The sequence below is a fragment of the Drosophila rhopaloa genome, unplaced genomic scaffold, assembly GCF_018152115.1.
Source record: "Drosophila rhopaloa isolate 14029-0021.01 unplaced genomic scaffold, ASM1815211v1 contig_163, whole genome shotgun sequence".
In the NCBI taxonomy this organism is placed as follows: Eukaryota; Metazoa; Arthropoda; class Insecta; order Diptera; family Drosophilidae; genus Drosophila; species Drosophila rhopaloa.
Window position 1 is genome coordinate 2,632,543 of NW_025335043.1, and position 12,860 is coordinate 2,645,402.

Sequence of the window (12,860 nt, forward strand, 5' to 3'; positions counted from 1 at the left end):
GACTGCCTTTGACGTATTGGCTGACGTATTTATTGCTTGTTTTCTCGCTTCAACTTTGGGTCTCCATGGGTCTGGCCAAATACAAAAAAAAAAGAAAAACAAACAAGGTGCGCGAAAAAATTAAACGAGAATGTCTGACAGAATTTATTTTAATTAGTGCGAGTGAGCTGTGAGCGGCATGCGAGATGAGTTGGTCGAAATGGGTGGATGTATATCGAGGGTGCAGGAGATTTGGCAACTGGCAAATGGCTAATGGCCAGTGGCCTGGGGGCAATCATAGATCATAGCCCACTGATCGCAGTGATCACAGGCTGCAAATGCCGACACAGTCGCTAAAATTTTTGCCTGGCAAAAGATCAACGATTGCCGATCGTATCGATTACACCGTTCGACTTCTGTTGGGTTCAGGTCAATTGCCCTCGGCTGGCTGGTAATCGATATGGTAGAACCGATACCTCCTCCGGCGGGAAGCTGTATCTTAAGTAGTCGCTTAATGCTCCCAGATGCCGAGTCGCTGATAAGGCGATGATGGCGTCTCTACTCCAGATGATCGCGACGATGATCGGTAGCTCAAAAGCCTGTCCCAAGCACTTGCGGGCGCCTCAATGCATATATAGTAGGAATCCAGCTCTAGCCGTGAGAAATATACACAAATATTATGCAGAGAAAGGCCAATCAATCCAGCCGTCCATCGATCGATCGTCCAAACATCTTAACAAATTATAAGGCCCGATGGCGCCCTCTCGGGTCGTCGTTAAGTATCTCAACTAGTAGCCGCTAGGCAGCCACGGAAAGTGATCATCTCAACGACAGGCCATCGATCATCCCAGAAATACAAAAATCCAAACTCTCAGATTCAGAGTCAGATTCAGAGAGGCTATATGCTGGCGTGGTAGAAAGCGTGTTGGAAAATTAAATCATCGTTGCTTGTGGTCCGGAGTCCCGGAGTTACCACTGCCTTCCTCCTGCCTTAATGATTCTCTTGCTCTCGACGCACCTTGAACATCGGCTTAGTATCTACCAAAAAACCCAGGGAAAAAAAAACAGTCGAGAAGCTGGGGGAAAAACAACGAAGAAGATCTCTATCAGCGGGTTAACTCGTTTAGCATTTAGTTGCAGGCGCCTAACCAGCTAACTTTATCGTGTAGTTTGCATCTTTATGCCCATACCGTTTTCCCAGGATTTCGACTCTGGGCTCTGGATTGGGATTGGGATTGGTCTTGGGCAACGCCCTGGCTTATTAGGCGCAGACAGTGTCGTTTATATCATTTATATTATTTTATGACATTTGCCTCTTCGCTCTGGTCAGCCTTTGTTTCGGATAAATTATGTGTAACTTGTAGTTTTGGCAGCTCACGATCTGAAGATCTTTCATAGGCAGGTGACACACGGGTTTTCGTGGCTTCGAGAGCTGGTTAATTAGGGTTGTCCATGATTTATTGATCTGTCGAACTGGGAAATGTAACCTGTCTCAATGATTATGGGCATTTATAAGCTGATGGTCTTTTAATATATGAATATGGCGGGTTGATCGGCGGGTTATATGTTAATTACCGCTGGTTTCTGTGTGGGTTGGTCGGGAGCTTCCGTCCACCCGTATGAGCAATGCCCAATACCCCCTCCCCCGGGGCTAGCTAATCTGGTCCGGTCCAATCTTATCCAGTCCGAACATATGTCGTTGTCAACCTCTGGCAGCTTGACCGGCTACCGTTCGGCATCTGCAGATCCAAGGCGGCAGATAGTGGACTCTCAAAGATATCCTCTGGACGAGATGATCGTCTGGCGCCAACGGCTACTTGAGGCAAGAGCTCTCGGCCACTTGTCGCGTCCCTCCGCTGCAAAGGCCCTGCTTTATGGAAGGCGCGACGAGGGACAATAGAAAATTATTACTTCAATTGGCGACAGACTGGCCAGGTACGCGCACTTGTGGGCAACATCTCAACAAGCAACTGAGGATGCCGCCCGCGGGACACTTCACACCCAGCGGAGACACACCGCAAAACGACCTGTCCTGGGAATCGGGTCCTGGAAGTCCTCGGAGCGTGGTCACTTTGTGGGCTGTGCCGATGTCGCGTCAACTTATGTGTCTCTGTCTCGATCGGGTTTGCCTCGATCTAGTTCTTGTTGCACCCGCATGTCGCAATTACACCTGAGTTATCCGAGGGTCACTACGGTATCCGAACAGAGATCTACTTGCATCCGCAGCTGCGACTACCGGCCTTTGTGTGACATCTCTTTGTCGGTCTTTCGGCAGGCGTGAAGCGTTACATTTTCAAATCAAATCTTTTGTCCTAACTGCTCCGATATTTGTATAAAAATATTTTACGATGCTCTGGCGCCGCACGCAGTGAGAAGGCAACATCATCAGCTGGCCCAGCACCGGAGATATGCCGTCTCGTCCGGATCCGGAGAACCCAGAATGGGACATGGGAATGGGCCTCATTTGGGAGAGCGTGCCAAGCGACAGCCAAATGCTAATTTAATGGAGGTTCTTCGACACTGACTTTCTTTCTAGGCGACTGGAGGTGAACTCAAGCCTGAAATTATTTGCTGGCGACGAGTCAAGGGATAAACGCATGTCTGGCATTGGATTTGAATTGCCCTTTTTTATTTGCCGAATCAGGTCTGTTGCGATGCACTTGGGACTCGAATTGGGTTCAAGATCAATGGCATTCTATAAGCAATATTGAAATTTAAGAAGTTGGTAAAACTCATTCAAACAAATAAAATAGTTCAGTTATTTTTGAAAAATGTGCATACAAATTAGGATCGAAAACTTTTAAGCATGAAGCGGAATACAGATTTTAGATAACTAAAAAAACGTAAAAAATTAGTAATAATATCTCGTTTATGTATTTTATTGGTATCTTTACATTTTTTAACCTTTTAAATCATTCCACATGCTTTATTTCTCAAATGATTTTGCTTTGCTTATCTAATATTATTTTTAACTTCAAAGAATTTTGGCATTCTTTTCTTTTGTACCTTTGTAATTCTTTTTTCGTAAAATAATATATATTGCAATACATATAATGTTATACAAATTTATTTATGGATTTCAGGACACAGAGCATAAAATACAAAGACAAATTCATAAGAGTCTATTAAGCAAAATGTAAACATTTTAAAACGCTATTTCGAATCCATTTAGATATCTTTCTATTAGTTACTTTATCGAAAAATACTGTTAAATGTTATTCAAAAAAGTAATTAAATCAATTATAAACCTTTCAAAAATATTCCAGTTTTTCCAAATCATATTTCGAGTTGACTAAACGAGAGCAGTTAAGTGCCATTAAGGATGTAAGATAGTTAGCCTATTTTTAAGTTTATCCTGGAGACAATCATTAAAACAGCGAAAAAGTGTGATTCATTCCGATGAGTTGTTAATGATCAATAGCTCATTAAATTGCAATTAAAATACTTCCTGTGCGTACTATGAATGTGCATTTTAATCTACTTGCACCTCCGCCCGCAGGCACTTTAGCCTGCAATTTCCAGTGCTGACAAGCACTAATCAATAGGGCCTCGAGCCAGACCCGAAAACTACATACTTTGGTATTCCTTTTATTTTTTGGGTTAGCCCAACGCATCGGCTGGCAAATCAATAGCGAGGGCATATCGAAATTCCAAAACGGGCAATTAACAAAGCCAACAAAATTTATGTTTCACCTGTCTGGAGCAAAGTACATAAATACCCAAGAAACGCCAGACAATGTCGAAGATAGGGAACCCAGCTAATTACACGGGGGAAGGTTGAAGGTGGAGGGAGGAGGGACAGGCCCAAGCGGAAGACGGCTGCAATGGAAATGGCAACGGACATTTTCCGACAGCGCCAAAAACAAAAAAAAAACACACACACACAAAAGAAAAAAAGCAGAAAGGCAGCAGCTGAAGACAGCAGACAGGCGCGCTGTGGAAAATCTCACTTCTGAATTACAAGCAACGCCATATCCACGTCCACATCCACATCCACATCCACATCCATGTCCACATTCAAGTATATATCCAACTAAGACAGTGATCGAGAGGGAGACAGGGAATGCTACGAGGCAGTGGCGCAGAAAAACACTGCGGCTGATGAAAATCAACAGGGCTAAGCGTTAACTTCGCCACTCGGCTGCACGCAGCTCGTTTTCCCGCTCCCTGCTCACAAAATGGCGCCCTCCGCCGATCCTCCGATCTCCGCCAGAGCGGGATGACCCTACTGCCACACAGCGTAGGCGTCCCCAGTCAGCCAATCACAGGCGATCCGCCGCAGAACCGGTTTTTGCCTCCAGCAGGTAGCTCCCGAAGATCGGGAAAAACTGGCTGCGACCCGCACCGAGTTAGCACTCAAACAGAGCAACTCGAGATCAGTTCGTTGCGAAACGTCGAGCGTGAAAGAACCTCAGAGCGCATCTTCAGTTACGAGCGAGTGAAGTGAAGATATACAGATACATTAGATATCACCAGAACCCAGACTTTTTACCGAGTGATCCAAGTGATATACCAAGTGATTCGAAATGCTTTCCATGCAAGAGCTTATGGATATGCGGATGCAGCAGCAGCTGGCCCACGAGATATACCGCCAGCAGATCATGCAGCGGATTCCAGGTGGGTTTCTCTATGAGGTCAAGTGCCGTCGGCAAATGGCACTGTGGTTTTTAAATATAGGGGTTTTAAATAATACAATTACAGTGTTTAACATCTTGTTTTGCAAAGTAAATTATAAAAGTGCATTTTAACTTTTAACCAGTTGCTTAAAATAGATCAGTCAAGAGGCTTTGATTTAGGAACTTCAAGCAACATACAATTCTAAATTCTTGTGGATTTGTTCTTGCAAGTCATACTTATTTAATACTCCGGTTAAATGTAACAATGTGGATGATGAAAAACAAGACTATTTAGTGATACATTTAAATCGTTTAAAGTTATCTTTATTAAATGACTTTAACTTTATTAGTTAGTAAATGTAATCTTTTAGACTTTATTTTTACTTTTAAAACTAATTAATCCGAAAGTTGAAATTAGTGTAAAATCAAATCCTATCAAACTTAAACGATTAAGCTTAGAAATATGCTTATCTGAGACTATCCAAAGTCTATGCCAAACTAACGAACTAACCAAACCGCTTCTTCCAGATCCCTTCCCATCGATGCTGCCTTTCAACATGCCCCACCAGCAGCCGCAAATGATGCTGCCCAGCCGGCCCACCCTTCCCGGCGTGGAGGCCAAGTTGGAGAACAACGATCTGTGGCAGCAGTTCCATAAAATCGGCACCGAGATGATCATCACAAAGAGCGGCCGGTAAGTTTCCCGCGAACCCATTATCCTATGCAAATAGCCCGAGTTTTCCAAGAGTCAAGTGCGTCGCACGGCCTATGTAAATATTTGCTCCTGTCCCAAACCCGAATCCCTATTCCTCTACACCATTTGCAGTCCCTTTTCCAATTTCCCGGGCCTAATGTGGCGCCTGGCCATAATTCAAAACGCAGCAGGAGCTCTCGCTCCGAGTGACAACAAGTGCAGTGCATGGGTGAAGCGGTGAAGCGGCATAGTAGTTTTGCCGGCGGAGGAGAAGACAAGAGGAAGACGCCGACCTGGCGCCGGTCCACTCATAAAATTCTTTCTTCTCTCGGCCTCGGCGTTGACAATCGGGTTTGGTTTGGCTTGGTCCGATCTACCTGCGCTTTTCACACTTTGCCCACAATGCCCTGACCCTTCTCTGGAGCGAACAGACCCTAACGCATCTCAGATAGGGGAACTGTCGAACAGCGACTACCGAGCGGGAGCCGAGACAAATTTACATAATTATGAGCTGAACTCGAAGTTTAAGTTTCAAATGTACACGGGGAAAAATATTAAGAAATATTAAAGTCAAGCAAAGGGTTAAAAAATGCTTAAAAATCATATATCAATTATTATATCAATTTTAATTACTTGTTATTAACACTTTTCATGGTGTGATAAACTACCGAAAATTAATATATACATTTTTTACATATTTCATATTGGGTGATTCAAATTTAACTTGAATTTTATATGATTACTTTTCGTTAAGCTATATAATAGAGCTTAAAGAAAAGTAATCATATAAAATTCAAATTAAATTTTATAAATTATATTTTTTCATATTTTTTGGTATATAAAATGCTTTTGTTTACTGTGTGGCTTAATCCGCGATCGCAGTCACTTTCTCGGCTCATTAGACATGCATTCGACGCTTGGAAGCCGTTAGGGCGACTCCCAGATTTTGTCTAATTGCTTGGCGCCAGATCGCCCCGCTCCACAGCCCCTCTGCACCCCCCCTCCTTGCAACCAGCGAACCACCGATTTGCCGCACAATTAATCATGAGTCGGTGGCATATTGTTTTGGCCCGGCGAGATCTGTTTGCGTTACGTTTTAAATCGATGCGATGCGCAACGCTGCTCTGCGCAGACTCCCCGCTGCCCGTCTTTGGGTCCATAATTACACACTTGTTAGCCGGGGCCACAAATCAAAGGCGAACTACAGTGAAATAGAATAGATGCCCGGCGACGCCTCCTTTTGCGATCCTCTCGCTCCCTGATTTATATGCAGTTCGTGGCAGGCCACTTAATCAAGTCCTATTCTTTGCTTCCTCTTTGCAGACGCATGTTCCCTTCGATGCGGGTTTCTCTCAGTGGACTGGAGGAGGAGGCCAGCTACTGCGTCCTCCTGGAGATGGTGCCCATCGGCGACTGCCGCTACAAGTTCTCCGGATCCCAGTGGGTTCCGGCCGGAGGAGCCGAGCCCCAGAGTCCGCAGCGCATGTATCTGCATCCGGATAGTCCGGCCACCGGTGCCCATTGGCAATCCCAGGCGCTGCTCTTCAACAAGGTTAAGCTAACCAACAACACTCTGGACAGCAGCGGACATGTAAGTGTTGGAAGTCCCCTATGATTCTTTAGGATGGGTCACTTATCGATATCATTACCTCCTACAGATCGTCCTGGCCAGCATGCATAAGTACCAGCCACGTCTGCACATCATCCGCAGCAGCGAGCTCACCCAGCTTCCCTGGGCTCCTCAGCAGGCGTTCGTTTTCCCGGAGACGGAGTTCGTAGCTGTCACGGCCTATCAGGTGGGTTCATGGACAACATACTGCTCGTCCTCATTGAGGATGTTTGAGGGGACAAAGGCACTGCGGGGGTCGTCGGCTAATTGACGCATTTCCAAATTTGTCGCCTCGCCAGCCACTTGAGATGATCCTAACAAGGATCGGAGACAAACTTTTCAAGTGCTTCCCAGCCGACGGCTCCTTACTGACGCCTCGTAGATCAAATTTCTGTCAGACAGAAAAAATAGAGATCACTTTTCACTTTTATTAATAGATTTACATTTGGATTTGATTTTAATCTTTCGACATAGATTGTCAAACCTTTTGGAAAAGTGACTTTAATCAGACCCTTTTAAAAGTGGAACAATGTAAAATCGTTTTTTAAACACAGCTATTTCAGTTGTGTGGCAAATTTCTTACTTATATCTTTTGATTGTAATATTCAGTAAAATATTTATATGATAACTTTAAAATTCAATTGTTGTTCTTAAATGAAAAATGTAATATTTTATATTACTGCGACTATATAATTTTTTCAAACTTTACTTATTAAATTCTCCTTTCCTTACAGAACGATCGCATCACCAAGCTGAAGATCGACAACAATCCTTTCGCCAAGGGATTCCGTGAGTCGGGTCAATCGCGTTGCAAGAGGAAGCTAAACAGCAGTGGAAACTCCAGTCTGGAGTCGGAGGACGATGGCTCCAGTGTGAGCAGCTGTGACTCTCCGCAGGCGAAGCGTCAACGCCAGGACTTTGAGCAGGACTCGACGGGCAGCGTTTCACCAGCCTACTACGGAACACATCCAGGTGCCGGTACATCCCTGTCGCCGTATCATCGACATCCCTTGAGTTATGGACCCAGTGGAGCTCTTGGACTTCCACCCAATTTTGCGGCAGCCTATTTCGGCGGAGTTCCTCCTCAAACTCTGGCCATGCCCCCAGCAGCATATGTCCCAGCTCCAGCTCCTGTTAGTCCTGTGGCATCACCACCAGTTGGCTCCAGCACACCCACAACCTCTCCGCGGCCCTCGACCTCCACCAAGCGGAATAGCTTCAGCATTTCAGCCATTTTGGCCTACTAAAAACTCTTAAACAAATGCCCACTTAAGTTGGAGCCATCTTCTGTTGTGATTAGTGAGAAACGTGTGCATATACTTTGTAAGCTACTACTGTATACTACCCATAAGATCGTTTAAGAACCCAGCTGCAATCTTATACTTTGTTAAATCGTTTTAAGTGTCTTTGGCCAGAATAAACAAAACATATACCGAATCCATGGCAAATGCAAAACTATTCGTGCGGGGGGACAACCTTCAGCGTTTCCGTTTTCACAGGTTTGACGGTATCGCGTTGCCTGGACCAAAAGTTGTTTGGCGACCGCTTTGGCGGGCCTAAGACAAATTAATGCTCTCCATTATGGTGACCAGTCGATTCTCGAGCCGCACGTATCTGAAACACATCCAACTCCGGTAGTAGTTAAAGCAATTCTCGAAAGATAAGGCGTCCATTATGAGCAGCGATTTGACGGCTTTCAGGCCGTTTGGTCTTTGCCGACTCAACTCCCCTGCGATTCCATCCTGGTCCTCCAAATGAAACGATGACGCAGAGCTGCCTGCACAGAAAAAAAATAATTTATGCTTTTACTATAATATAAAAATGTTAACAGCTCTATTCAACAAGAAACAAGTGCTTACATAAAAAAACTGAATACCCTTGGAAATTTATAATTCTAAAACAGATTTAGCAAATTAGAACGTGACCTACACTTTTTATATTTTAGATTCAAACTTTTATGTTTTAAAATATTTAATTTAACAACATTTAACGGAGAATTCTTTGATTTTGATCAGTTCGCTACTTAAATAAATAATTTTAAAAGCAGCAACAATGTTTTGTTTTTTATTAATATTTTCTTTGATTGAGAAAAAATTATAAATAAAAGAATTTTTAATTAATACTTTTGATACGCATCAAATCATCTGAAAATTTGAAGCTACAACAAGAATGTGTCATATTTTAAACATATACATATTTTCAAAAATAGTTTTTCTTGACATTTCAAATTCCCAATTTTAACAACGACATTGAGGGTTCACTTTTGTATTTCCAATTTCGAAATATTTTAAAAGTAGTTAAAAGAATGATGTTCTATATTTTTTGATGCCACCCTTAACAATATTTAAAGCTTTTAAGGAAGTTTTTCTTTCCTTCACTATATCCTTCTTAATAGATTTATCTATTTTAGATATTAAATAAAGCTTGAAATAGCTAAGACTTAAACATTTTTCGTCTGCTTAATTCGATTTAAAAGCAATTTTGTACAGTGCGTGTGTTGCTGCTGCCGTCTTGTGAAATTTTCGTTTTATCGCACCTTTTATGGCCATTGGCCAGGCCAAAACGAAGTGGGAGCTGGTCAAGAATGATGCCGATGCCGATGCCGATGGAGAGACTTTGGTGTGGTCACTCCTTGTGTGCATTATCGTGTCAAATGCGACAAATCTGTCTGTGGGCCGGCGGCTGCCTTTCAGCTTGCATAATTGAGCTGATAACTCGGCGGTCGTGGATGTGTGCGGTCCACTTTTGAGCGCTTCCTAAACGGTGGCGCCAAACATTTCGTGTTTAATATTTTTAATTAAGTTTTTAAGTGCACCCAGAAGATGGACCCCCGAGAGTATCTAGCCCCACGTCGACCCACTCTTCCCGAAAGCGTATAGTTCAAAGGCAGGTCGTTCGATCTGCCTTCCATTCATAGAAACCTTTGCATAGATTATGCATAATGTAATCCGAGGCAGCGCGAAATAATTCACTGGCCACACGAAACCGCGTTTCAAGCTGCTTTGACTAATTTGGGCTTAGTTTTGTATTAGCGCTTTGTGTTTCTCCTCGTCTTCGATTGGATTTGTTGCCGCATAAATTTGCATCTGAAATGCTGAACAATTAAATTATGGGATTTGCACGTTTTCACCAAAAACAAAAGGGGCCAAATAAACATAAAATCTTGTCGGCGTCTGCGCTTCAGAAGTGTTTTTTAAATACTTGGTTTATTTTTGCTGATTCGCGGCTGGCTTCTTTTCGAAAAACGGTGGCAAAAAGCGTCAAAATTCGTAGATTATGAGATAAAAATGGAAATAGCCATCGCTCACATATTGCATTTCTAATTTGCGTTTGTTTTAATATACTTAATGAATTTCGTTGTGTAGGTTGGTCCATACTCATACCCAAAATTCAAATCCGGTTTGCGGTCAAAGCTGTTGATAATGATAATGAGGATAACGATGCTTTATTGAGAAGGTGTTGCCGTTCGAATTTGAATTTTATTTGCGCCACATGTTAGCGTGTTGTTGTTGCCAGTGCTGCTTTTGTTGTTCTTTATTGCTAATTATAATATATTTGATTTGGTATTTAAGCTTTAAGCTATAAAAATGTTGGCGTTCTCTGTTTTACGAGCCAACAGCTTGCAAACATTGAATTAAATTGTGCGAACGAGAACAGGTCGAGGTGAGTTGTGATCACTTGTTATATTTAAAACACCTTATTTTATAATATATAAGTATAATTTAAAGCCCTTAATTGCAATTTATAATGTTATCCAGCAATATTGTCAAATATTATGAAGTTTAGTTTTCAAAAAACGACAACAAAATGTTTAAAAACTCTTAATTTTATTATCACATCTTTTATTTTTGAGCGATTTTAATTTAACAATTATGACATGTACTGATAAAGCAAAAATAAAGATAAAATATAGTTTCTTCATTAAAATTCGATTTATCATTAACTTAAGTATTGATCTTTCGACACTGTCGTACATACATTTTACACACAAGTTATACACAGTTTAGCGAATTATACATATATTTTACAATGGTTTAATACCGTGCTAAGTTATTACACTGAGAAAAAAATCGTTGACTAATCAATGGAAAATTTGTGGTCAAGCCAACTTGATAATTTTTGATTCATCCAGTAAATAATTTAAGAACAAAATAATTTTATTCAACATGAGCCAGCTATGATTATCTTACAGACATTTTGCTTTAGCAGTGGCCTAACAACCATTTAAATCTCTGCTATGCTATAACTAAGTTCCACACCATGGAGTGAGGCATAGCTAAACATTTATCAGTGCTTTTATATATCTATTTTCTATAAATGGCTAAAGTCGAAGTTTTCAACCCGTTGGCCATATTTTAGTCGTAAATTTATATACGTTCTTTGGTTTTCGTTAGTAGCCCTTTGGTAAAATGTAACTTTAAACCTTCGGTCACCCTGGTTTGGCACATTCGAATATTAGCTCTTTAGAAATGCTGTTACATCCACAAGCCCGGCTTAAACTTCGGTTATTAGGTCGCTGGACACATTTATCAATCAATCGCTATGCCAGCAACAAGGACAAGGAGATGCTGAAGGAAATGGAAGAGCGCTACAAGAAGTTGGCCGCGTCCAATTCCAAGTCTTTGCTGAAGAAGCATCTCACCAAGAAGATCTTCGATAATCTGAAGACAAAGACGACGCCGAAATTCAACTCATCGTTGATCCACTGCATCAGTTCCGGACTGTGCCACCATGACTCCGGCGTGGGTCTCTACGCTCCGGATCCGGAGGCCTATAAGGTATTCGCCGAACTTTTCGATCCCGTCATCCAGGATTACCACAAGGGCTTTAAGAAGGAGGACAAGCAGCCGGCCTCTTGTTTCGGCAAGGGCAGGGACTTTGAGAACCTAGATCCTGACGGCCAATTCATCGTATCTACTCGGGTTCGGTGCGGAAGAGCCATCAAGGGCTTCCCCTTCAATCCCTGCCTAAGGGAAAACACTTACAAGGAATTGGAGAGCAAGATTTGTAAAGCACTAATAAAACTCACCGGGGAACACAAGGGCATCTATATGCCACTGACTGGAATGGATCAAGATCTTCAGAAGAAGCTCATCGATGACCACTTACTATTCAAGCCGGGCGATCGATTTTTGGACTCCGCAGGGGCCACTCGTTTTTGGCCAGCTGGAAGGGGCATCTTCCTAAATGACGCCAAGAACTTCATGATCTGGTGCAACGAGGAGGACCACATACGCATCATCTCGATGGAGAAGGGTGGCGATCTGGGCAGAGTCTACGACCGCATGGCGTGGGGAGAGGAGGCCCTCGGCAAGCACATCGAGTTCAACAGGGACGAACGCCTTGGCTTCCTGACCTTCTGTCCCACCAACCTGGGCACCTCCATTCGCGCCTCGGTGCACATAAAGCTGCCCAGCCTCATGGACCAGCCGGAGGAGCTGAAGAAGCTGGCCGAGAAGTACCGACTCCAAATACGCGGCACCACGGGGGAGCACACGGAAGCAGTGGGTGGGGTGCACGACATATCTAACCAGCGAAGGTTGGGTCTCACCGAGTACGAGGTCATCAAGGAGATGCACGAGGGAATTAAGGGCCTCATTGAAGCCGAATGCAAGGCAAAGGGTGCTTAGCCAAAGTGATTTAAATGCACATAAGTTTTAAGTTCTGACTAAATTTGGAAGTACAACATTAACTTTAAAAGTTAACTAGTTTATATTCAGATCAACGTGTTCAAATTGTAAAATATACTGTAAATCAAGACTAACCTATTCTTTAAATTATGAGTCCAGCATTAGCATCTTAGTAAAATATTACATTTATTTCGTCTGCAGTCAAGAACTTGGAACAATACCGTTTATGATAAGTTTATCAAATAATGAGCTTAATCAAAATCAACTCTTTAATGAGTTTTAATTAGATCATAGCACTAGGTATCCGCTCAATTTTATTCTTCTTGAATCCT

General features: G+C 42.7%; 2 protein-coding genes across 2 annotated transcripts; both read left to right on the top strand.

Moving 5' to 3' along the window:
- Positions 1–4,349: 4,349 nt before the first annotated feature.
- On the top strand, positions 4,350–8,335 carry LOC108040247 (T-box transcription factor TBX6). Its single transcript, XM_017117612.1, has 5 exons — positions 4,350–4,596; positions 5,124–5,289; positions 6,613–6,880; positions 6,948–7,085; positions 7,633–8,335. The coding sequence occupies exons 1-5, from the start codon at positions 4,506–4,508 to the stop codon at positions 8,143–8,145; spliced, it is 1,176 nt and encodes a 391-aa protein (XP_016973101.1). The 5' UTR covers positions 4,350–4,505; the 3' UTR covers positions 8,146–8,335.
- Positions 8,336–11,314: 2,979 nt separating this feature from the next.
- LOC108040260 (arginine kinase) lies at positions 11,315–12,662 on the top strand. The gene has a single exon (XM_017117658.1). The coding sequence runs from the start codon at positions 11,368–11,370 to the stop codon at positions 12,526–12,528; it is 1,161 nt and encodes a 386-aa protein (XP_016973147.1). The 5' UTR covers positions 11,315–11,367; the 3' UTR covers positions 12,529–12,662.
- The last annotated feature ends 198 nt before the right edge of the window (positions 12,663–12,860 follow it).